We start from the raw sequence: 25471 nt of genomic DNA, 5'->3' as shown, positions 1-25471 counted from the left end.
TAGGACCAGCTGTATGATGTGAACATTAGTAGCTGGTCCAGAGGTAGAAGAGTTTAGAAAGAGATGTGAAGGAGGATCCTGGCTTAGCCATGCAGGAAGAGCAAGATCACAGTGAGTGGGTGTGGCTCTATAAGGATGCTCCTGCTGTTTCCCCGAAATCTGTTCTTAGAAACAGACCAGAGCCCAGCACCTTTGTTGAAACTCTGACATAATGCATTGCAGAGACAGTCGCAGGTTGCTAAGTTAAAGTGGATTCTGTCAACATAATTCTTTCGATGCCCATTTGGTTTGGACAAGATCTTTCCGCAGCTGATAGATGACCTGCAAGAGGGTAAAGCTGGTATTATGCTGTGCATGTAGACAAATGCCCATGGGGTTTTGTGTTTGGCTTGTTTGTGCTTTAGTGGGAATCACACCGACTTTCAGGCTCACCACATTCTGTTAATAGCACAACCACTGGCTTATTTATAGGGATTTGGGTGAGACGCTTAAACCCCTGAAATGTGATCACCTCACCTAAAAATAAGGCGAATGCCCTGGCCCTCATTGTATATGATGGATAGTAAATATTAGAAATGATATAAAGTTATCCAAAAAATATAAGTCACCCCCCATGTACTTCTGCTGAATCTTTGCCCTTCCCAAGGGAAAACATGATGAAACTGTACTTTTAGTGGCGACCACTTTGCTGAGAAGGAGTTACCCTTTGGGGAAGCCTTGTGTGATTAGAGGGGGGAAATACTATAACCTGAAAAAAGCCATCTTCAAAGAGTCCCGAATCTTTATTTTGTGACTTGTATGTAGGGTCGCTAATATGGACACGGAAAGGCTGCCATGGTCTGTCAGAACTGTCCCTCCTTCGTTCACCCAACGCATCCACCAGCAATTCTCGTGTCTGCGTGGTTTCAGTCCACTTCATCAATGGGCTACTGCTTCTTAAGTTTAGACTGTCCAGTAGTGACAGGACACCAAAGCTGTTTGCACAGTTGGAACTGTGGGCTCTATAGCTTTCTTTTTATGTGTATAGAGCGCATGGCACCCATGATCCTGGGAAATCTGGAAAATCAGACGACAATGATTGGTGAAACCATTGAAGTTGCGTGCCTAGCATCTGGAAACCCTACGCCACACATTACGTGGTTTAAAGACAATGAGACACTCGTGGAAGATTCAGGTATGTGAAACTTGTCTATTTCTTTAGTGGTAGTTTTTATTTTTTTTCAAGGATGCTATGTAAGACCGCTGTCATTTCTTGGTTTATTTCAAAGTAGACAGAAAGCATATTTATGAGACAGCTCAGTCAGTGAAATGCTTTCCAACAAGATTGAGGACCTGTGCTCACATCCCTAGAACCCATGTGGAAAGCTAGATTCAGCATCCTTCTGTAATATCAGTACTAAGGGGCAGGGTGTGTTGGGGGGGGTGGAGGACACGTGCACCCTTGTAGCCATTTGGCTGCCTGTCTAGCTGGATCATTGAGCTCCAGATTCAGAGAGAGATTCTGTCTCAAAAGAATGAAGTGGAAAAGAATAAAGAAGACACCCAACATTGACCTCTGACTTCTATGCATGCCTCCTCTCCTACATGAACACACAAAGCAGTATTTAGGTACAGGAGCTATCTGGCTCTGAAATGAGCCATCCACCTCTTTAGAGTTGGATCCTAGCCCACGATGAAGGGCAGCAAGTCTTCTAAACATTTTCTTGGATAAAGCACAGATCGCATCCTCAGAAATAAAGCAAACATTTCCTTCCAATTGTAGGCATTGTACTGAAAGATGGGAACCAGAACCTCACCATCCGAAGGGTGAGGAAGGAGGATGAAGGCCTCTACACCTGCCAGGCCTGCAATGTTCTTGGCTGTGCCAGAGCGGAGACACTCTTCATCATAGAAGGTCAGAGAGACGTCATGGGACCATGGCATGTGGGTGGCTCTTCAGGATGGTCAAGTGTCTCAGATCTCAATTACTGGGGAATAGACGTAGTCCAGGGTTTAGAATATTGTCACAAGTTTAGTAGGTATTTTAAGGAAAAGATCTACATCTAAACATAAAAATTATTTAGGCATTATATAAACCTATACACATAATCTAAAGGTAATTTCATGCAATATTTTCAGTGCACCTGCCCTTTGCCTGTGGCTTGTCACTTGAGGGAAGGGATGAGCACTCAGAAAGTTTCAGATCATGGTCCTCTGGGAGTTCTGCGTTAGGGATTCTCCACCTGTTCTTCATAATCTGTCGTCAATGGGCATGTGTTCTTTTAACCAGAAAGCAAAGTTAGTGGCGTGCGTCAGCCTGTAGCGTATTTCCTGTCCGCATGCTTCTCACTGTGAGAAAATGTTTAGCCAGGAGCAACGAGTATCTTCCTGTCCCTGGTTATCACTTTATTTTAATGACCAAGTTAACTTACAGAAATGACATTCCAATATCTACTTGGGAAAAAAATAGATTTGGTGTTGACATTGCTATTCAATTAGTGACACAGGTTCAGAATTTTCGCTAGAACCAAGCCAGGATTCGCTCATAAACAAAAAATGATTGCTTTTGTAACATGGTACATTGAGGGTTATTATTGAAAAATGAAAGGAAACCTCTTTCCCTCTTCTCTCTCTCTCTCTCTCTCTCTCTCTCTCTGTGTGTGTGTGTGTGTGTGTGTGCGCGCGCACGAGTGCTGGATTGATGTTAAATCCACCTATTTTTAGTCAGCAATCTATGATAGACTATTTCAACTTAGGAAGAACATGACTGATTAATTTTTTGATCTTCTTTTGTAACCACTAAGAGAACAAGGCTATTGTGTGACTGAAGGCGTGGTGTGCAGGGGGTGACTGAGGGAGGTTAGAGATGGGTTTGGCAGATCTCTAATGTCTCACGGTGCAGATGTGGGTTCCTTTAATCAATCAACTCACGTCATTGAATATTGCATCTGGAACTGCTAGCGTGCTCTCACATCTGTAAGAATGTCAGGATTCCGTAAACTTTAACGGCTAGTGAAGATGCCAGAGGGCATGGTGGTTCTGTCCCTTCCAAACGCATCATGTCTTAGTGCCGATCCAGGGAGGATGCTCCTTTCAGCTCTCTCTGGTATTCTACCTCCCTCCATTAGCCTTCTATATTAGGTTACCCAGCCTAAGTGGGCACAGTGGCATGGGTATCGTGGAGACTTACCTGGGGACGATAGCACCATGTTCAGCTCTCAGATGTTCCTATGAGAATATTCATACATAAACTGATAGAGGCAGTTGAACATTTGGCCTTTTTTCTGTATATGTGGGTAAGCTTTTAGATCTTTACATTCAGATAGAGGGAGAATTGCTTCTCTGGGAATAGCAGAGAAACCGAATCCTCTTACAGACACACTCAGAGCTTGTCTCCCAATTGGTAACTCCTATTTTGCCAGCTAATGAACTGCTTGTCTTCTGGCTTCTGGGTCATCCCCCACAGCTCGGGGCTTCTTTCAACTCACACTAAACCATATGAGTGGAGAGACAGACCTCAAGTGATAATTGTATCTTAATCTCCTCCCTCCTAATCACTTGGTGCTGAGAGCCTTCTGCCTGTAATTCTCCACTTGGAACACACCCTGGAGAGGAGCCCTCGACTTTCCTTGTCCTGCTTAGCTCTGTCTTTCCTCTCTCCTTTCACAGCCAGTGGGCTCTCTCTCTCTCTCTCTCTCTCTCTCTCTCTCTCTCTCTCTCTCTCTCTCTCTCTCTCTCTCCTTTCTTCTCCTCTTTCAGGCTTCTGCCACACAGGGACAGCATGAAGTATTCGTCAGCTCTATTTTGCACAGACCGGGTATAACCCTTGAACAACCCACCGACTTCCTGTGTCTCTCAGACAAGTAGCTCAATTTTTCAAATCTTCTTTCTTCAAGCTGAAAACTGAAAACTTACTGAAACAGTGAAGGAGGGTGACATATTTAAAGCAACAAGTTCATAGTAGGTGTGTGGTCACAAGTTGCTGCCTGGGCAAAGAGCTTCCCTTCTTTCCTTGTGTAGTTTCCTAAATCACGCCACACAAGGGAGGACATATCAGCACAAAATCAGATGCTATTGCCCACCAATAGAAAGAACTTTTTTTTTTCTCAAAAGAGGTCTCTCACAAAACACATCCTGTACGCATCTCTGAAGACACTTACACCTATGGTTCGTTGTTTGGGAATCTTATTGCTGGATGCTTCCCTGACTGGTATGCTGCTGTTGTCCTTTAAGAGTGTGGCAGACTCTGTCAAACTGATGGAGTCTGTGGTTGTTGGTCCCTCTGAGTCTTGAAAGCGGATGAGCCTGAGGTCTCATGTCACGCTTGGCGCCTTCTACCAAAGGCTGTGGGTTCCCAGTTAGTGAACACACTTGCCTGTGTCTTCCAGGTGCCCAGGAAAAGACCAACCTGGAAGTCATCATTCTTGTGGGCACTGCAGTGATTGCCATGTTCTTCTGGCTGCTTCTTGTCATTGTTCTGCGGACCGTTAAGCGGGTAACAACACGATGTCCCTCCTGCCCCTTGCATATTGGTTTTGTGATTAATGGAACCTGACTGGTCTTCTTTCAGCCGCTTCTTCCCATTGTTAGTGGCTCAGTGGGCACATTTTCACTTCAGCACAATAACATTCTTGTCCATTTTCTTTGACTGAGTCATGGACATTAATTGATGGAAGCCACTAGAGGGGTCAGGGGTTTGGGCTGTCCACTGTAATTAAGATTTAGAAACTTTATTCTGAACTCATTTTGGAAACTAAAGAGGAACTAAAAAGCAGGATTATAATAGGACTTCTCTCAAACTTTGGGAGTTTTATTGGGGAATGAGACACTCTGAATGGGTCCCCTATTAAACAGCAACAAGTACACCAAACAACAAGCAAACAACAGGACTGTGTAACTGGGAGGGTTTATGCTTTCCAGGCCAGTGAAGGGGAACTGAAGACGGGCTACTTGTCCATTGTCATGGATCCAGATGAGCTGCCCTTGGATGAGCGCTGTGAACGCTTGCCTTACGATGCCAGCAAATGGGAATTCCCCAGGGACCGGCTGAAACTAGGTGAGCTGTCAACTGCTATTAACTTGACATTGGTTTTACCAGCCCACCTAACTCTCCTTTAAGGCAATGATCTGTCTAGATTATTCAGATGATGTATTCGTATTTGTAAATATTAATTGTATCTCCTGATTTTGGGTAATCACCCTTATAGCCTTTTGGTAGTGAGGAGCCTGTATAACCATCCAAAGCAGGGCACTTTGGAAGGTGCAGGGCAAAGCCAGAATGAGGGAATAAAGCAGAATGTGGGTCTAAATGGAATACAACATCCCTTTAACCAATCAGAATCTTCACATAACCCTCTGGTAGTGTGTCGAGACAACCAAATTCTGTAATTGCCATTATCATCGGTTCCAGGGAAGCCTCTCGGCCGTGGTGCCTTTGGCCAAGTGATTGAGGCAGACGCCTTTGGAATTGACAAGACAGCGACCTGCAAAACAGTGGCTGTCAAAATGTTGAAAGGTAAAAAGCAAAATGACATTGTGATGTGGTTCTCTTTATTTCGTCCTTCATTAAGCATGGTATGAGGCTTGCATCGCTGGCTCTGTGGATAGGTGGGACAGAAAGCCCCTGACTGATAGTGCCTTTGCACAGATTAGAGATAGGTTCCTCCTTTGGAGCCTGATGCAAGGGCACATGACTGGGGAGCAATGATCAACTTACACAATTCTGTTTAGTGGTCCTGGTTATATGAGGGAAAGCTATCTGGTTCTGTTAAAATTGTTCCTCAAAGTATTATGATGCAAACTGATTATAAACCCTTTATAATCAGTAAAAAATAGTATAATGCAAAACCATCATGTTCTTTTAGAATTATAACATTCCAAAGAACTTTCTGAAGGTGCGCTGCAAAGTAAGAGTGGCTGTTCAGACAGAATAGGGTGTGGGTGTTCTTTTAGACACCAGCATCTTTTCACAGTAAAGGACCTGCAGCCTGGACATTCTGATGAGGGGAGGGGAGCCTTTGCTCAATTTGTGATTGTTTCGGTGGAGGGAGATGCTTGCCCTTTGCTAAAAGGTCTTGTGCCTTTCAAAGAACCCTTCCTCCATTTGAATTTTTTATCTAGAGCCTAAGGGTATGTGTGCGTGCATATGTGTGCGTGCGTGCGTGCGTGCGTGTGTGTGTGTGTGTGTGTGTGTGTGTGTGTAGAGATGGGTCATCAGGCCCTGAGATGGAACCCATGTGTATGGGTGAGAGAGGAGTGTAGCAGTCTGTACAGCACCAAATGCGTCCTAGCCCCATTACACCCATGAACAAATGTCTTTGCTGTGTGCTGGTCCTGTTAACTTATTTATTTGGTGCAGATCAGTTTTGGAATATCAGCATGGACCTGAGTCGATTTAACACATTCATTTATGTGTGTGTGTGTAGATAAGGGAGAAGGGAAAGAGAGAGAGAGAGAGGAGGAGAGAGAGAGAGAGAGAGAGAGAGAGAGAGAGAGAGAGAGAGAGAGAGAGAATATATATGCATTGTCAGAGGACAAATTGTAAGAGTCAGTTCTTTCCTTCCACCGTGTAGGTCCCAGTGTTTGAACTCAGGTCGTTAGGATCAGTGGCAAGGGCCTTTACCCACCCAGCCAACTCACTGGTCCCTAGATCTGAGAATATTTAATGTGCTTCCCTAGGAGGAGGCATTGAATTGATCTGGCCCTAAGCAGCCTACTAAAGCTGAAATAGAAAATTCCAGTTTGTACAGAAAGAGAATCTAAATGTGATTCTGTTGCAGATATGTTCCTAACTTTACAAGAAACCTTGCCTTAGATTTCTTTAAATATCAATCACTCAGGGTTTGCTTAAAGTAAAGCCTTGCTTCCTAATTAGAAAACAGAGTTTGCACTTGACAGTTGCCCCGTTAGCTGTAACTGGGCTCTGCCAGTCGCACAGCTAAGTGCATCTGTCATCCTGTGGCAACAACCACACCTAACAGTGTCTGTCTTTATTCTAAACTCATAGAAGGAGCAACACACAGCGAGCACCGAGCCCTCATGTCTGAACTCAAGATCCTCATCCACATTGGCCACCATCTCAATGTGGTCAACCTTCTAGGTGCCTGCACCAAGCCAGGAGGTGAGTAACTGCTGTGGTTCTGCCCACCTGCGTGGGACTAACAGCGCTGGTGGTGTTCCAGGGAGCAGTCCCTTGCACAGTCCCAGATGTGCTAGGCTCCAGAGAGATTCAGTGGACTCTCTAATCGAAGGATTCTGCAGCATCCTTTGAATTGAAGAATGTTCTCCTCAAAGAAAAAAAAAAGAATGTTCTCCTCACAGGGAGACGTTTGCTACTTAGACAGTGAGTGTTCGATGGGCAAGATGAACACCCCAGACCTCGAGAGAAAAGAACCTCGAGTCAGCTCCCTTTTCTCCCACTATAATGTCATCTCAGCTGATTGCTGATGTTTTGATTTTGCCTGTAGAATCAGCTTGAAAAAGAAAAGTTACAACAGGAGGGATTGGGGTCAGCTGATTTCTGCCACTCTGTTCCCATGAGAGAGTTTCCATATAAGACTTCTTCCAGGGCAGTTTTGGGCTTATCAGTATGTTAAGTTCTTAGCGGGACGTGTTCGTGAAGTTCATTTTCCTGTCGTAACTGGCGGTATCATTTGCAGGGCCTCTCATGGTGATTGTGGAATTCTGCAAGTTTGGAAACCTATCGACTTACTTACGGGGCAAGAGAAATGAATTTGTTCCTTATAAGGTATGTTGCCGTCTACCTGAGCATGGCCACACATGTATGTCCCGTCTACCTGGGCATGAAAAGCAGAGCAAAACTCAAAGAGGCTTCACATGTGTCTTTTTGTTGAAATTCTTTGCATGTTTCCCTAGTTATCTTAGCATCCACTTAAGGGGATTGTGTGCTTCTCATATTTTATTTTTAGGACTTTAATCTCCCGACCCATTATGATGGTGCTAGATTTGATTAAAGAAAGGGTAGGACAGAGGGAACATTGACTCTGGATGATAGTCTGTCACCTTAGCCATATTTGGCGCCATGGAGGGTGCGTCCCCCTGTCAAGGGGGCACTAATGACTGTGTCTGAGTATGTTTGGAAATGTAGCACTTACCACTTGACCCCAAAGAGAAGGAGCATGGCGTTAGAGAAGGGACGCTGTTAAAACTTGCCCTGCGTTTTATCTCCGTAGGATCCTAGACTTGTCTCTCTTTTTTGCTTTCAATAGTCTCAACTGTGTGTGACCTTGCCATGCATGAGAGACCCATCTTGTATTTGAGGAATTTTCACAGTCCCTTCTTTTCCAGAGCAAAGGCGCCCGGTTCCGCCCGGGGAAAGACTATGTCGGGGAGCTCTCTGTGAATCTGAAGCGTCGCTTGGACAGCATCACCAGCAGCCAGAGCTCGGCCAGCTCGGGATTTGTCGAGGAGAAATCCCTCAGTGATGTGGAGGAAGAAGAAGGTACCTGCCCTTGCAGCCTGTCCCTAAAACACACTCTTGTAGAAAGGGTTGGTGACAAGATATTCAGCCACGGGGGAAAGCTTCACGTACGAAAGAAATCTAAATTCCTAGGTAGCGTCCAATCAAGCTTAACAAAAGTATGGAAGCCCCAAACAGACAGTGAACTCTACTGGGAGTGAAAGCAGGGTTATCCTGAGAAGTCTAGGTAACTCAGTGGGCTAAGTTATCGCTAGCAATCAAATCAACACTCTGGTCCAATACTGGATAAGAATTTATTGGCAGTAGAGGTGCAGTGCCGTGTTTGGAAAGGGGAAGGGAGCTTTTTGGTGTCTGGCTAGACTTCGTTGCCCTAAGTGGCTCAGATCCAATAGGTAGCATGCGTTAGCAGCACACAGAGGCCCTTTCGGCATCTCTTCCCGACCTTCTCCAAGATGCGTGAGGACATGGCCATCGCTTTCACTCCACCCCAGCTAGCTTCTCAATCTCCCGTCACATGCCTTAGTCTTGCCTCACTTGGTTGTGATCCCAATGACGCTTTAGTGGTATTTATGTGTGGAGCTGGATCTCAGCCTTTCCGCTACTTCACTCAGCGCCAGGACACACTGTAGGTCTGCCTTCATCAGAAGGAGCAGGATGCCCGATGCTTGGTGATCTTGGGGTGTGAGTGTAGACAACCCCCCCCTTCTGTTTCCCCTGCCACAGGCTGACTGATAGAACTGGATCCAATTTCTTTCTCTTGGAAATTGTATAGGCAGCTGGTGGTTAGGACTTGGGCTAGAGGGCATGGGGAAGTTGCTAGGCCTCTCCTCATGAGGTCTACCAGTAAGTGGGTTGGGCACCCTCTTGCTCACAGTTGGTAGCCAGTAAGCTGGAAATGCAAGGAGCTAGGGGTGGAGGGCTGAGGTGTAAATGGCTTGGAATTGCAGGCCAGGACTTCGCTTCTATTTCTTTATCTGGAGAACGAAGAGAGTTTCACTGTTCCTAGCCATTAGCATAAGAAGTCTCAGCTTTCTCAATACTAACAAGTCTGTTATGGCAATTGAGTTTGTGTTTACTCTGGTCTTGTGTCCAGGAAAGAGACGGTAGCCATATCTTATCTGATAAGTTAGGAGAGCATTTCAAAATATCCAGGAGTGCCTCAGTGTTTATGTGTATCGGTTGCGCTGTAATAAACGCTACCAGCTTATGTAAATCCATCTTTCTTCCACGCCTGTGGTCACTCACTTCTCTCCCCGTGGAGGAAAGTCTCCTTTCCAGGACAGACTTAATATGCTTGCTGCACGTCTTAAGTTTGAAAGTGAGAGAAATAAATCTCTTTCTGTTATTTTTAGTTATCTGTTGTGGACTGCAGTTTGAACTTTGGTCCTTGTCCCAGGAGACAAAAGCCCGGAGAAAAAAAGATTTGATGACCCTCAATATTGTTGTTTTATTTTTAGAGTTTCTTCATAGGAGCTATTGTTTCCCCCTCTGATTTCATGGGAAAACAACAGCTTGAGATAGCAGACTTCAAAAGGTCCTTTTTCTCTTCTTGTTGTCTGAACCGATTTCATCTCTCTTCTCCCTTCTCGATTTAGTGACTCAGTTTGACCAAAATGGAGAAAGCATTCTTTTCCCCAAGGAGTATAATGAAGGCTAATAATCTGGGGTTTCGCAAATGGGCAGGTCTTCTGCTTCTGTCTCCTGAAACTGACTCTCGAGTCTTGAGATGGCAGGGCTACTGACTAATGGGAACACTCAGCTGTGTCTTCTTGCCTCTTCTCACAGCTTCTGAAGATTTGTACAAGGACTTCCTGACCTTGGAGCATCTCATCTGCTACAGCTTCCAAGTGGCTAAGGGCATGGAGTTCCTGGCATCAAGGAAGGTAAGACAGGTCAAGGGGACAGTAAGCTTTGTGTTCAGATCACAGGCTGAATGAGACAGGGCTTGCTCGGGTTGGAAAGTCACACATCACTTTTAGGATTCTTAAATGTGTTTCTCTAGGGAGGCCCTTTTTCTGTGAATAAAAGGTGGCTAGAGCTTTGATGAAATTCATTCATATCAGTAATATTCGTGGACCAATTACTGTGTCAGGTTTTGTTTTTAATCTTTTTTGGGGTATGGTGGTTTGTTTTGTTTTGATTTTTTTCAAGAAAGTGTTTCTCTGTGTAGCACTGGCTGTCCTGGAATTTCCTCTAGTAACCAGGCTGGCTGGAACTCATAGAGATCCACCTGCCTCTGCCCCCCAAGTGCTGAGGTTAGAACACCAACACCTCCTAGCTGACTAGATAGACTTCTAAGTGCCACCGTAGTGAATCAACCAAGACAGCTCTTCCTGAGGTTTCCAACACTTGTAGCTGGAAACAACCAATAACCAAGCAGCACAAGAGGAAGGTTAGGAACAGATGCTGTGAGATGAAGTAAGGCGGGAAGAGGCTTGCAGAATATATGTGCTAACACGCATGTACTTCAACGTTATGCAAGCTAAAGGAGGGACTCTTTACTAAGGATATGATCTGTGCACCTAGAAGAGGCGGGGAGTGGAGTCCTGTAGGTATCTTGGTGTAGTGGGGTCTATTTTTAATTTATTTTACATTCACCACCATCCATCAAAAAGTTATTTGTTATTTGTATAATTCGAAGCCAGGAAGGCCAGGCTTCAGATGTGGACGATTAAAACAGCTAAAATTAGAAAGTAGGCCAAACAAAGGCTGGGGTGGGACGTGACAAGGGACAAACATTCCAAAGGTTGTAAACAGCACTGAGGTGGGAGGGAGGTTGGGGGAAGTCACTGGTGACCTTGGGAAGGGGGCGATGTGTAGTCTCACATTGGTAAGAAAGGTTCACATTATATTCAGGAAAAGCTCTGTTGGTGAAGTGTATTTGCTGCAGGTTCCCGAGGGAACAGAAGGCCTTAATAATTCATTTGTTTTCTTTATAGTTATAAGGTCCCTTGCCCCTCGCCCCACTGAAGTTTAAAGTTTCTTGGCAGCATCTAGAACCTCGGAATCTTAGATAGTTCTGCTGAATATTTCTTGCACTCTATTTCTCAACAAGAAGGGAGAGAACCAGGGTCCTACAGGATCATCCCAAAGGACTTTGAGTCTTTTTCAAGGGTTATTATTTTTGTAAAGGCCAGAACTCACTCTTGAGCCAAGTAATTTCTTTTGTCAACTAGAAGGAAGAGTTGATATAGTGATTGGTGAGTGGGGAGCCAGAATCCTTTCTTTTCTCTTGTAACCACAAGGTGGTTTTGTTGGTTTGATATATATATATATATATATATATATATATATATATATATATATATATATATAGATAGATAGATCTGAAAAAGGAAGCTCTTTGGTTGAGAGCAAGTAGAGATGCCATCTGTTATGTGACCTTTCCAGTTTTGCTGTCTCACTCTAGACAATGCTCTCCTGAGTATTCTGGTGCAAGGGAGACTGCCCTTATTGACCTGGGGTGCAAGGGGAGAGGCAGTGGTTCCCAGCTCCCACGGTCACTCCTGTGCTGATTGGGTCTCTCACGCAAGCCTTTCATTCATGTCTAAAGTTCTTTGAGGCTCTTCTTCCCTCTCAGTTGGTGCTTAGGTGCTTGCTTGAGGGCTGTGAGCACAGAGTGACAGGGCCACTTAATAACTGAAAATCAGATCAAGTTGGAAGACAGAAATGAGAGACTGGTGTAGGAACTGCAAATCCCGAGGCTTAAAGCTGAGCTCTGGGGAACTTTCTACAGAGTCCAGTCCACTCGTGCTGGCCAGCCTTGCCGGGCTTGACCTTTTCTGTCATATCAAACACTTTGAAGCAGGATGAGTACCACTGTGTACTGCCTCCGGATCCAGTCCAGCTTCAGCCAACCAAGCGCACCCAACCAATGAGAATCCTCACTTCTCCTTTCCACACAGCCATTCAAAGCAAATCTATTCTGGGATCCCCTTAGAATAACCCAGTTCAAGGCACAGAGGCTGCCAAGAGAAAGGATGTGTGGATGTGATCCGAGACACATTTTTAAATCGTGTCCATCATCAGACTGTAACCAGATCATCTAACGCCAAAGGACAGGACTGTTTATGGAATAAGCAGATGTGTCTCAGTGAAACATACGGGCCCCTTTCCTGACCGGTTGCTCTAAAACTCTACCTCACTTCTTGCTAATCAGATGGTTCTCTGATGTTGGATTTTTTTCAGCATGAGGTCACAACAGATGTAGAAGAGATTAGCTGTGTGGAGACTTAGCACAATCCTGTTCTTTTCACAGTGCATCCACCGGGACCTGGCAGCGCGGAATATTCTCCTCTCAGAGAAGAATGTGGTGAAGATCTGTGACTTTGGCCTGGCCCGGGATATTTATAAAGACCCGGATTATGTCAGGAAGGGAGATGTAAGTATCTAAAGATGAACCTGGTGGTCCATTCGAGCGCACAATTCAAACTTTGTGGATCTGTGTTGGGAAGTGAAGAAAGTGTTTTCCTTAGAAATCTGCTAACTTGGGTTCTGATGTCTTGCTATCACCCATTTAGGCCCGACTCCCTTTGAAGTGGATGGCCCCAGAAACGATTTTTGACAGAGTATACACGATTCAGAGTGATGTGTGGTCTTTCGGTGTTTTGCTCTGGGAAATATTTTCCTTAGGTGAGTCACTTCTCTTTGACCATCTTCTGGGTAGGGGTTCAGGAGCAGAGGAGGTGATAATAACGGACGAGCCCAATAAGTCCTTTTCTCCTCTGTATTTTACCTTTTGTCAAATAGAATTTCTTAGAAGATTTAGATGGTAAAATCAAGAATAAAACAAACAAACACACAAAAAATCTCTCTAGGCCATAAGAACGTGCAAGAATCAGGCTTAAGGCTTTATACGACGAATGCAGAGCTCACAGTGCTCCTTTCCTGTCTTATTCTAGGTGCTTCCCCATATCCTGGGGTCAAGATTGATGAAGACTTCTGTAGGAGACTGAAAGAGGGAACTAGAATGCGAGCTCCTGACTACACCACCCCAGAAATGTAAGACTCTGGAAAGCACCCTTCTTTCTTTTCACACCAATTCTTCCTGCTAAGAAGGCTAGAAGGCCTTCCATTGTGAGCATCGACGTCATGGCCTAGTTTGTGTTCGGCCCTTTCTCTGATGCCTTCCTTGGTTACGTCAAGCACCGTCATCACGTTACTGTATTATCTATACCAGAGAACTTTTATTGAAGGTTGATAGAGATGTGTGTTAAAGAAGACCCTTTTATAGACAGTTGGACATGTGAGTGCTGACATCTGTGTCTCCTATAGTTTCATATCTCTAGTTAGTATCTCAGCTCTTGATAGGCTCTTTACAAACGCTTCCCATTTGATTATTATTTTGACATTTAGTTCTTGGAAAAATGACATGCTTTAATGAAACCAGTGTCTTGTCTGTCTAGGTACCAGACCATGTTGGACTGCTGGCATGAGGACCCCAATCAGAGACCCTCGTTTTCAGAGTTGGTGGAACATTTGGGAAATCTCCTGCAAGCGAATGCTCAGCAGGTTTGTAACCCTCTGCTCCAGAAGCTTCTACAAAGAGCCTTCAGGTCGAGGGTCTGTGTTCTAACAGTCTACTGCCTGAACATTCACGAGGCACTGGGTCACTGAAAAAGGAGCCTCTGCCTTCCAGTTTTGAGCAGTAATGCTTCCTTAAAGTAATAATTGCTCTTTAGAGTGATAGGACCCTAATTCATAGCTTGAGAATAGGCAACTCTAGGCTATTCATAAGTTGCAGGAACTATTCTCTTCCTCTATCATGTGGGTCGAGGAGTTTGAACTCCAGTCCTAAGGCTTGGCTGAAGATGCCATTACCCTTTGAGTCATCTTGCTGGTCCCCACCTACTTATTTTTGTGTTATGTTTTCAAATGTTCTTCTAAAAAAAAAGTCTGCTGAGTGTGATAGTGCATGTCTGTAATCCCAGAATTCGTAAGGCTGGAACAAGAGAATCACACGTTTGAGGCCTGCTTGGACAGCATAGCAAGACTCCCTCAAAAATAAAACAAACAAACAAACAAAACCAGAATCCAATTGACTTACTGATTATCAGAAATGGAAGGAATTTCAAGTCATTTTTAGTAAATTCTGCAGGCGAGGCCCAAACAAAACAATCATGCAAATTATGCCAAGCCACGACTCTGGCCCCTCTTGGTGAAATGTCAGGCTGTCGCGGAAGTTCCACAATGGGATTGCGCCCCTTTTTTTGTTGTTGTTAAAGAGTTTGTTGCTGCTTGGTGTCCCCTATTCCAGTGGGAGCCAGTTGCTTCCTTTTTCCTTCTGAACACTTGAGGGCCACATCTATTTCCACCAAAGAAACCTTTCAAACCTTTCAATGTATTGGATCACCTTGTCTTTTCTGCCTCTTGAGAAATAACAGCAGATTGCACTGCCGGGAATTCCTCTGCCCCTGCTGTCCTAGGCCTTTCTCTTTCCTGCCTTTGAATTTTCCATTGCCTCGGGATGTAGAGGCTCGACTTGAGGCTGTTCACTTTGAAGGTCCGACTCCTGCGGAGGTCTTTGTGGAGAATTGATTCCTAGGCTCCTTGCTCGCCCGTCTCCTCCACAGCCATTGCTGGCTTTGTCTTCATGGCAGCCATGGCCTCTCGTCCCTTCACTAATCCGGTTTTTCCTTAGTCCCTTTAGTAACCTTCTTCCACACACCCCTTTCAAGTGGCCTTTTGTTTCTGTCAACCCTTTTCCAATACAGTCTTGAAGTCTTGGGTTCAGATATGAAAGCAGCATACACAGCCAAGACGCCCCCCTGCCCTTTGTTTCCCATGAAAAGGCCCTTGAAGGATAGCAGCCATAACAATAGCATGCTGTGTTTATTGTTTCAGGATGGCAAAGACTACATTGTTCTTCCAATGTCAGAGACACTGAGCATGGAAGAGGACTCTGGACTCTCCCTGCCCACCTCACCTGTTTCCTGTATGGAGGAAGAGGAAGTGTGCGACCCCAAATTCCATTATGACAACACAGCAGGAATCAGGTATATGGCCAGCACCCCCTCAGGGGGGCTTCGAGGGCAGCTCAGGAGGTGGGGGCGGAAGTCTGTCACTCACTACTTCTAGCTAACTGGAGTTCTGACATTCACAAGGGCCGTGCTCTCCAAAGGAGGTCTGGAGAGTTGAACGGCCTCCCATCTGCGGCCCATATTGCTGGCACAACTCTACCGTTAAGAATTCTAAGCCTTGTGGGAGCAAATAGCTAAAATACCACAGTTTGTTAATCTCCAGGAAAAAAGAGAGAGAGAGAGAGAGAGAGAGCCACGGTAAGGAGACATCTGTATTAAAATTGTCCCCGTGTACACTTTTATTAAGGTGAATTAAATGGCTTAGAAAAGACTCAGGAAGGAAGGATTCTGTGCAAATCTGAAACATACCGAGGGCTCTCTGGTGAGGAGACGGCACACCACAGGCTGTGTCCTAGAGAAGGGCTGCACTCTAGAGAAGTTTGTCCCCAGTCTGAGTTTCAGCATTCTATTTACCTACTGGGGTGCCTAAGTTTATTCAAAACAAATGCCATGCAGTCCAGTCTTGGTCTGTGCAGGGTTCTGCAGGCAGCTTTTGGTGGTCTCAGGTAATACCTGTGCATGAGGGAAATGCTGGTGAGGCTTCCCACAATACGACCTTAGCATCGCCTTCCCTAAGCCCAAGACAAACTTGACTTTGCTTTGGGTATTATTGTGCTTTTACGAGCAGACCCCCTGAAAACATGGGTGTTGCTTGTCTTCCTGAGTGAGTCCGAGCTGTAGAAGGAATTGGGCAGCTGTCTCCCGTGGGAGGCACTGGTCCAGTGGCCATGCTGCAAAGAGATTAAGGAGGCCTAGGGATGATGTTTGGCCCTGAGGAATCCTGAGTGGGAGAAGGGAGGAGGGGGAGTTAGATATCAACCAACATGCTACCATTGCTTTTATAACAAGAGCAATCAGTATTCCCTGAAGAATTTTTTTCCTGCATATTATCAGATTTCTGTCTATGCGAGAACTCTAGATTTAGACCAGACAGCAAGTATCGTCTAGGTACAGGTCTTAGCTCTACTACATGAAGCAGTGCAAAAATATCATGATTAAAGATGTAGACATGAGAACTTGGTAGAACCAGGCGCGATGCCTGGGTCTGCCTTTTAGTAGCCCTGTAAGAAGCCCCATATCGTGCGCCCCTCCCCCAGCCCAGTCTCTGTGTGAAGGAAGGCAGGGCCACTGTTGTTTGCGAATGGCCACTTGGAGTGAATGGCACACTGTCATGGCGATAAGGTATTTCTACGTGCCTGGCACTTGAAGGGACGGACTTCATAAAGGACAGCTGTTAAGAGAGCGGCTTGCCAACCTGCCCCAGAGATGAATCTATCTCTTCTGATTCCAGCTGGAGGGCCATTTTCCCTCCTTCCAAGGAGAGGTTCTCAGAGAGAAGAGTCATGAAGAGAAACTCGCATGGATGCAAAGTCCTAGTCCATTCTGCCTTGACCATTGTTCCTGCCACACTGTCTTGCCTTCTCCTCAGTCCAAGAGCCATCTGATGGCTCACTGTCCTGTCATGTCCTGTGACAAGACAGAGGAGAGTTCAGAGCTGGGCCATTTGGCTTGCTGGGTTCCTGGAATGTGGTGCTAAGCAGGAGATGGAGCTGTATTTGGGAGATAAGCGTGCCAACATAAAGCTGGGGCTAAAAGAGGACTCGCTAACATTTATCCCCAGGAGTGGGGACGAATGCGACACCATGCTTTTTAGCCCAGCAAGGCTTGGCTCAGATATTCTGTCTCTGAGTTTTGAAGGAGGCTTCCCAGACTAGGTTCTCTTTTAGCTATCCACAAACTGAAAAATAAAACAGAAATTGGAAGCTTTTTGTTTACATCCTCTCTCAACTCCACTATTTTTCTTTTTTTTTCTTTTTTTTTTTTTTTTTTTTGGTTTTTCGAGACAGGGTTTTTCGTATTTTTCTTTTTATAAACACCAAAGCCCTCTGTCACCTTACAGTGATGTGAATGAAGGCAATGTGGATTAGAGGTGGGAGCACACTGCCCTCAATAGTGCAGGAGTCTTGCCTGGTTCAGCTTCTCTGGGACAATGTGCTGAGGCTAAGGCACCTCCCCAGGCATGTTCTATCTATTCTCCTGCTTCCAGGCAAGCAGAAACTCTGAGTCTTTCTAGCTTTGCTTTCTCCTTATACGTTTCAACTCCATTGCGTTATAAATAGAGCTGGGCACGAGCATCACTGATCTCTTGATCTGTTGCCCCTTTAAACTATTTTTAAAATATTTTCTCAACAGTTCTGTGGAGAAGAGGCAGAGGGGTGGGGGCAGGGAGGGCCACTTATGTCTAGACTTAGCTTTGTCTCCAGTTTTCCCCATGGATCCTCTGTGGCCCCGAGTGCGTAGGCTTCCCCTAAGAAAACCCATATTTGCCGGTCTCGTCTCTCCTGGAGGGCAGCGTGTGGACCATCTGTGGCTGCTTTGTCATTTTCCCTGGGAGTTCTGCCTCCCATTCCCAACAGTTTAGCAGAGATGTCTTTGCAGTCCTCTCCCCCAGAGCAAGGCTTCGGTCCACACTCTTCTTCTCACTCTGATTAATTGCGAGTGGTAAATTAAACATCCAACGTGAGTTGATCCCTGAGAGAGGCTGCTAGCTGCCTAGCTTCATCTTGGTTTGGTCATCACTGCTGGAAACGGGGCTCTTCTTTCTCTACCTTCCATCTATGTAACGCTCCTTACTGACTCAACCCACCCACTCGTCACAGGATCCGTGCACACGTGGGAGCCAGAGCAAGGCTGTGACCATAGTAGGTGCTTAATAAAGACCCGAGGAAGATGTCTGTGGCTCTCTTCCTTCTTCTCCATCCTGCTACCCATGGGATGAGAAGAAACAACCCCATGTGGGCTTTGGAGCCTGCAAAGGCGAGTGGGAGTCCTGGTTCTACCCTTCCTCCGTCATTTTCTCATTGAGCCTTGTCTTCTCCATCTCCAATGGGAAATAACGAGAGATCTGTTTGGGAGACGGTGGGGAGCAGATGCAAGGAGACCTTGGAAAATGCTTTGTCATTTGCGAAGGGCCATACCATTTTGAAATCAGAAGTCAAGGATCTGAGTCTCTGGAGGTGGCTATGTGCTATCCACGCCTCCTCACTCTGCTGGGTTGTGTGGAATGCAGGCACTGCTTCAAACCTCCTGCGCATTCCCCTTCTTTAATCAGATTCCCTGCCTTCCCGCTAGATAAGTGTGAAGTCTCCTCACTGGCTGTATTACTGTCTCTGGCCTTCTCCTCCTTAATCACAGCCAACTCTCTAAAAAGCCTATCTGGTCATGCCAATCCCATGTTTAAAATTTTCAGTAGCCCTCACAACTGTAGTCTGAGATTCTAGTTGTGTGATTTTGGACCAGTGGATTTGAGAGAGGTTACCATGAAGACGCCGTGAGGCGATGTCTGAAGAGCATTCAGCTCAATTCCTGACCTGCGGTAGAACCCCAAAGGTCTTCCTGACTGAGCGGAGAGTCATGATCCCAGCCTTCACTGACAGTCACGACTTTCAAGGAAGGATCAGAGTCAGCAGGAAATGGGCTTTGCTCGTCCCCTGAATTGCATGTCCTCTTTCCTGTGAAGTCTCCTGAGGGAGGGTGTCACTGGGAACCTCATTCTGTCCTCTGTGTGGGGAGGAAACAACCTCTTGGAGAAGAGAAGAGGCACTCAGCTTCTAGTCTTCAACTCTGACCTGACAATGCCCTGTGCCAGCGCCCACTTGACGTGGAACAGGAGTGAAGAATATCCTTATTGTCTCCATGGGCCTTCTCTTATGTCCCTTTGGGCTCTAAGAGGTTTGGATAGGATATTTTGGACTCCCCCAGTGGCAAGTGGCAAGGAAGAGCAACGTCCAGGGACAAGTGATGCGCTGTCTGTCAAGTCTCACTCTTTGAAGGTCTTTGGAATCCAAAAGAGGAAAATCAAAGATAGAGTTTGTGCGTCCTCAGAACACCAAACTTGACATTTGCTTTGCCGTTCACCTTCCCGACGACCTTGCAAGCTAGAAAGAATAGCTATTACCTATGCCTGTTTAAGATGGAGCAACAGAGCCACGCTCCCATTTCTACAGTCAGTGTTAGACTCAAAATTAGGCAGTGTCTTAAGACTCTGAAGCATGGCTGAGTAAGACACAGCCCACCTCCCTCTCTGCCCTAGATCCGTATTTCACGGTGAAGGAAGAAGTTGACTTGAGATCACTGCCTAGCACAGTATCCTTTAGAGAAACCAAAGGTGTTTCCTCTGCCCAGACTGTCAATACTGTGGGGGACACCTTCTCTATGGGCTAGAAAAATAGAAAGCCCATAGCTCTCTATCCGGAGCTCACTGGAGGAATCCCGTCCAAGCAGGCAGGGTCCTTCAGAAGGCAGCTGCTATTGAGTCAGCTTCCATTGACCTGAGTTCAGCCCCGGGCCTCAGAAGCATGAGTCAAAGGCACAGGGTCTCCCTTACCCTTTTCAGTTATATTTTACTTTTAAATGGACTTCCACAGGAAATTAAACCTTCTGTGTGTGCTAGCAAAGGAAGACTTTGTTTTTCTTTTTCTTTCCCCCCCTCCCCCAAAGGCTGTTTTGAAGGTTGCTATTAAACTTGTGGTTGAAAGATAATGGACGTAGGTATCACTTGAGGCATCCGCGGCCAAATATACCGACCACTCCAACGCAGATAAATGTTTGTTCTCTTGCAGTCAGTATCTGCAGAACAGCAAGCGAAAGAGTCGGCCAGTGAGTGTGAAAACATTTGAAGATATCCCGCTGGAAGAACCAGAAGTAAAAGTAATCCCAGATGTAAGTCCATCTTCTATAAACAGTTGTAGAAATAAATTCTCAGGGTGAAATGCTAGCTAGATAAATATTAGCCCAAGCGCTTGAGTCTTGGAACCTCATGAAGGTTCTCCTTGAGGGTATGTGCCATGGGGTCATTACAGAGATGGGTCTTTGGTTCCGCCCTAGGAAAGGCACCTGGACCAAGGGTCAAGATAGTCTAACTGTGTGCCCGGTTTCACTCAAGAGCCCACAGTGCTGTGCAGAGAGCAGGAGACCCCAGTGTCCTCGGTTGTGTCTCCCTGGCTTAAATCTACTTCCTGGGAGCATTTGCTTCCCTTGTGACTTTCACAGTCTCTGGCTGCCATGCCCTTACCCTCCTTGGCGGGACACTGAATTGTATTATCTGCTAGGTGGATTGGAAATGGGTTTAAGGGAGCTGGCCCTGTGCGTACTCACTGTCCTCTCATTGTCTCCTAAAAAGGACAGTCAGACAGACAGTGGCATGGTCCTGGCATCAGAAGAGCTGAAAACTCTGGAAGACAGGAATAAATTATCTCCATCTTTTGGGTAAGACTCAGCCAAATAAGAAAGATCTTTTCAACAGGAATTTTTGAAAGGTCCTAATAAAGACATTCAGTGTAGACAAAGTTTCACTTTTCGGTGCCTTTGAAGGTTGATGACATTAATATCCCAAATAAGCAATTTGATAAAGAACTGAAATAAACCCAACAATGAAATTGATAGGTCTGAGAAAAGAATCTGAAGTGAGTTAGAGGGTTTGGTCAGTTTCTAATGACCCAACTTTTGAAGGCTCTGGAGCGCCTGAGCGTGTGATATAGGTCAGCATATCGACTGTGATCGGTGGTGTATGTGGCCCTGGCCAAACAGCAATGACATCAGCAGACGCCATGATCATGAAGAGTTACAAGTTTGCAGTCTGAAGAACTGTCAAACATGTTCCTAATTAACTTGATCTGTAATTAAGAAAGAAGATATGTAAATAAATACAAAGTTACTGATTTAGTGTATTTAAATATTATCGTTTGAATCCTTCTCAATTGTGGGAAAGTATTAAATGTGATCTTGAGTCATTCATCTCTCATGGCTCAGCAGCAGCGTGTAGTTGCTTTGAATAAGTATTCCTGATTTCAACATAAAAATTTATGAAATTCTGTAGTTAAAAGAATAATGGGATAATAGTTATTTATTTGCCGGGAGGTTCATGCTAGGTAGGAATACAAAAGATGTGCTCCACTTATGATGGAACGGCTGTGAGAGATGGGAACCCCCAGGTGTTTTTGAGTTATGCTTGTCAACACTAACAATGATGACAGTAAATTTTGCTGTTTCCTGTAAAGTCCAGTGAGCAACCGTGAGCGCCAATTGTATGCTTCTTTCTTTGACTCAAACTATATTTATCCAGAACTATTAAGTGGCCAACATCATGCCATTGTTTGAAACACGAATGGGTTTTGGTCTGGAAAGGGAGGAGTGGATTGAAAGCGGGGAAAATGTATTTCTAGCTCTTTGAGAACCTACTTTAAACCATATCTTAACACAGAATAAATAAACTCTTTTCTCTGTGGTTTTTATTATGAATAATGGGACTACGGCCCCCGAAAGGGCAAACCCTGAGCTTTTCAGTCCACACAGCCTACATTTGTTAGTTTTGACATGATTACTGTGTCATTGAAAACATTCTCCAGTCGCTGCTGAGTGACTGAATCCCCAATTTGTCCAAAGAATGTGGTTTTGATGAGTAAAAAGCAGTTTTTGACATGTCTGGCTTGCCTGCACACAGTCTTCCAGGTTTTTTTTCCCTCTACAAATTTATTAACATCTTTCATAAGCCATGTAGTCCCCTAAATGACCGAACAGGAAAACCACAAATGAACTTTTAGACCATCCTAATTTTCTTCATTATCATGAAAGAGACCCCTTGGCTCCAATCATTGTACACAAACTTGTCAATCATCAAGGCTGTAAAATGTTCCACTGGTTGGGGGCTCTGCATATTTCTGCAGAACTGCCTTTTATCTCCTCTTGGGCTTGAAAGACTTGGACCTGAAGGAGAGGACTTATCTGCCACTACTAACTCAGGCTAGTACCTGAGTGTAGGCCTTGTCTGAGTGAGCCTGATTAGGGCAAGGAGAGATAGGGGCTGGTGTCTCTGGAGGAGATCCCACCTCCTTGGAGCTGGGGACGGGGTGAGGGTGAAGAGCCAAGGGGCCATCTCCTTCTCAACCCATCTGGTTGCCATTTCTTCCACAGAGGGATGATGCCCAGCAAAAGCAGGGAGTCTGTGGCCTCGGAAGGCTCCAACCAGACCAGTGGCTACCAGTCTGGGTACCACTCAGATGACGCCGACACTGCTGTGTACTCCAGCGAGGAGGCGGAACTTTTAAAGCTGATGGAGGCCGCAGACCATGCCGACTCTGGGACCACGTTGTGCTCACCTCCCGTTTAAAAGGAGGCGCTCTCACCCTGCTCCCCAACTCCCGGGAATCACGTGAGAGGTGCTGCTTAGATTTTCAAGTGCTGTTCTTTCTACCACCCGGAAGTAGCCGCATTTGATTTCCGTTTCAGAAGAAGGACCTCAGACTGCAAGGAGCTAGTTCCTCGGGGCATCTCCGGAGAAGATGGCCCATGACCCAAGAATGTGTTGACTGTACTTTCTTTCCCATTCATTTTAAATTGTGTATAATGTGCCCTGCTGTGGGTCTCACAATCAGCTGAAACAAAGACATTCAAACAGTGGCTCTATGCTCCAAGAAGTAGCCATACCGGGGCAACGGACACCTCTGTGAAATTGTGTGGAATGGGCAATGGTAGGGCTTCGTGTGTTGAAGATGGGTGAGACGCCTAAAGACTGAGTCTACCTAAACGGCTTCGTTGAGGATGTGGGCTCCGAGCCAAGTGTTAAGTGTGGGCTGTGGACTGGTAGGAAGGAAGGCGCAAGCTTGCCTGGAGAGCGGCTGGAGCCTGCAGATGCATTGTGCTGGCTCTGGCGGAGGCAGACATGTGGGCTGTCAGGAAACGCAAAGGCGACCGGCAAGGTTTCTGGTTTTAGAAGGTTGCGTGCTCTCTGCAGTTGGGCTACAAGTGAGTTCCCTGTGCTGTTTCCTCCTCCTAATGAGAGTTCCTTCCGGACTCTTACGTGTCTCCTGGCCTGGCCCCAGGAAGGAAATGATGCAGCTTGCTCCTCATCTCCCAGGCTGTGCCTTGATTCGGAACACCAAAAGAGAGGACGTTCGGGAGAGGTTTGAGACTCAGGGTTCTGCTGGATGGACACCCACATGTCTGCCCTGGTGGCAGTGTCTGGGGCCAAGGGCCGAGGGTTCTATGTCAAGTTGTGGTGGTAAAGGCTCAGGCAGGATGTAGCCACTTGTTCTCCTTCCCACCCCACTCCACTCTCACACCCCAGGATTTTAGCTTTGTGGCCTCTTTCTGGCAGAAACGCTGAACTGGCTTGTTCACTCTCCGGATAAATAAGCACTAGCCAGATTTCAAGATTACCTTACAGCCAAGGTTATAGCAACATCTACTGTATGACTTAGAGTTTTAACATAGAAAGCTATGTCTACTGGCTTTTGCCCTTGTGCTTGGCGTTTTTCAGAAAAGAAGCTGTCCTTTCCATCTGTACCATAGTGTGAAAAGCTGGGAACAATGGCTGTAGAACATGCTATGGACACATATTTATAGTCTGTTATGTAGAACAAATGTAATATATTAAAACTTTATATTATATATAATGAACTTTGTACTATTCACATTTTGTATCAGGATTATGTAGCATGACAAAGGTTATGAGGCTTTCATTAGCTAATGTCGTTTTATTAAAAACATCGAGAGGCTCGAAGGAATCCTTTCCCAGGGGATGTGCGGCTATGCCTGCCATTTCTCTTACCTCGAACAGAGGAGGGGGCAGCAGATATAATGTGAGTGTGTTCCACTTGTCCTGGTTCTCTATTCTTATAAAAATGACTATTTTCATCAAATGTTTATAATGCTTTATAAACCAATAAATGTATTCAGAGTAAAGCGATCCAGGGGCATCCTATTATCACAGCTATTCCGTGGCCTCTCCTCTCTTCATCTTCATTACAATCATAATCCATACAGAAATGCATCCTTGCTACACCCTGGGCACTGGTGACATTGTTAAAACATGGACTGTCGGGGTGAACCTCAGAACTCAGGGGTGAGAGATTCCGAGACTGAGCTGGAGGCAGGGAGCAGATGCTTGGCTGGCTGTAAGGTAAGAGTGTAAGATCCGTGGCTGACATTATCGAATGACTGCTTTTGCCTGAATTCAGAGAGCAAAGCAAATCCCCGGCCCAAGAGTTACCTTCAGTAACGCTGAATGCTGTTGTTTGCTTGCGTTTTGTGGTGACAGGGTCGGTAGCCCAGGCTAGCCTCCAGCTAACTATGCAGCCAAGAATGGTTTAAAACTTATGATTCTAGCCCCTCCACCTCCACAGAGCTGGGATTCCAGGCACGCACCACCATATCTAGATTTTAGCTACGTGTTTTTGTAAACAGAAGGTTTTGAAATATTTATCTAATCAAACATGGCTATCTTTTTTTTTTTTTTATTTTTTTTTTTTTTTTTATTTTTTTTTTTTTTGGTTTTTTCGAGACAGGGTTTCTCTGTGGTTTTGGAGCCTGTCCTGGAGCTAGCTCTTGTAGACCAGGCTGGTCTCGAACTCACAGAGATCCGCCTGCCTCTGCCTCCCGAGTGCTGGGATTAAAGGCGTGCGCCACCACCGCCCGGCTCTATCTTTTTTTTTTTTAAAGATGGCTTTTGGGGTTTTTTTTGTTTGTTTTATCTTAAGCACTCTTCCTCAAATCTAAAGCCACACCAAAATTCATGTTTTTATTTTCTCCTCATTGATTACATTTTCATTTACCAGAGGTTTCTTCTCATACCTGGAATGAAACGAGGTCTAAGCTTGAGGTTATTTTACAAGCAGATTGTCAAACATAGCAGTGTGCTTCATGAAGTATAACCCTCACCTCCTGAAGCTGGAGGAATGTTGTGATTGCATGGCTCTTCAGCCTCGACCATCTTCTCCCCAGCTTTCGGATGAAGGAAGTGGCTGTGCATGTGTGTGCTCCTGCCAACCAGGGGCATGGGCTGGGATCGGTGCACCAGGGCCCTGTGGGGAGTTCCTCTCCCTCCCCATAATGTAGCCTCTTCCAGTAAAGGAACTGAAAGAGAGCCTAGACAAGCCAGAGCTGAGAGACCGCAGAGAAAAACAGAGTTTTCTTC

At 45.6% G+C, this 25471-nt stretch overlaps 1 protein-coding gene across 1 annotated transcript in view; it reads left to right on the top strand.

The window, feature by feature from the left end:
- The window catches only part of Kdr (kinase insert domain receptor), a 43805-nt gene extending 19566 nt beyond the window's left edge, over positions 1-24239 (top strand). The window contains exons 14-30 of the mRNA XM_057772373.1: positions 1028-1174; positions 1763-1894; positions 4368-4474; positions 4900-5035; positions 5390-5494; positions 6986-7099; positions 7638-7726; positions 8287-8440; positions 10205-10302; positions 12678-12800; positions 12940-13051; positions 13321-13420; positions 13825-13930; positions 15263-15414; positions 20121-20220; positions 20681-20766; positions 22471-24239. Of these exons, the coding sequence (XP_057628356.1) occupies positions 1028-1174; positions 1763-1894; positions 4368-4474; positions 4900-5035; positions 5390-5494; positions 6986-7099; positions 7638-7726; positions 8287-8440; positions 10205-10302; positions 12678-12800; positions 12940-13051; positions 13321-13420; positions 13825-13930; positions 15263-15414; positions 20121-20220; positions 20681-20766; positions 22471-22666 (2057 nt within the window). The 3' untranslated portion in view covers positions 22667-24239. The remainder of the gene's footprint in view (positions 1-1027; positions 1175-1762; positions 1895-4367; positions 4475-4899; positions 5036-5389; positions 5495-6985; positions 7100-7637; positions 7727-8286; positions 8441-10204; positions 10303-12677; positions 12801-12939; positions 13052-13320; positions 13421-13824; positions 13931-15262; positions 15415-20120; positions 20221-20680; positions 20767-22470) is intronic.
- Positions 24240-25471: the final 1232 nt, after the last annotated feature.

This window comes from Chionomys nivalis, chromosome 6 (assembly GCF_950005125.1).
Source record: "Chionomys nivalis chromosome 6, mChiNiv1.1, whole genome shotgun sequence".
Taxonomy (NCBI): Eukaryota; Metazoa; Chordata; class Mammalia; order Rodentia; family Cricetidae; genus Chionomys; species Chionomys nivalis.
The sequence above is the reverse complement of the archived record's forward strand: the minus strand, read 5'-3'. Positions and strand labels throughout refer to the sequence as shown.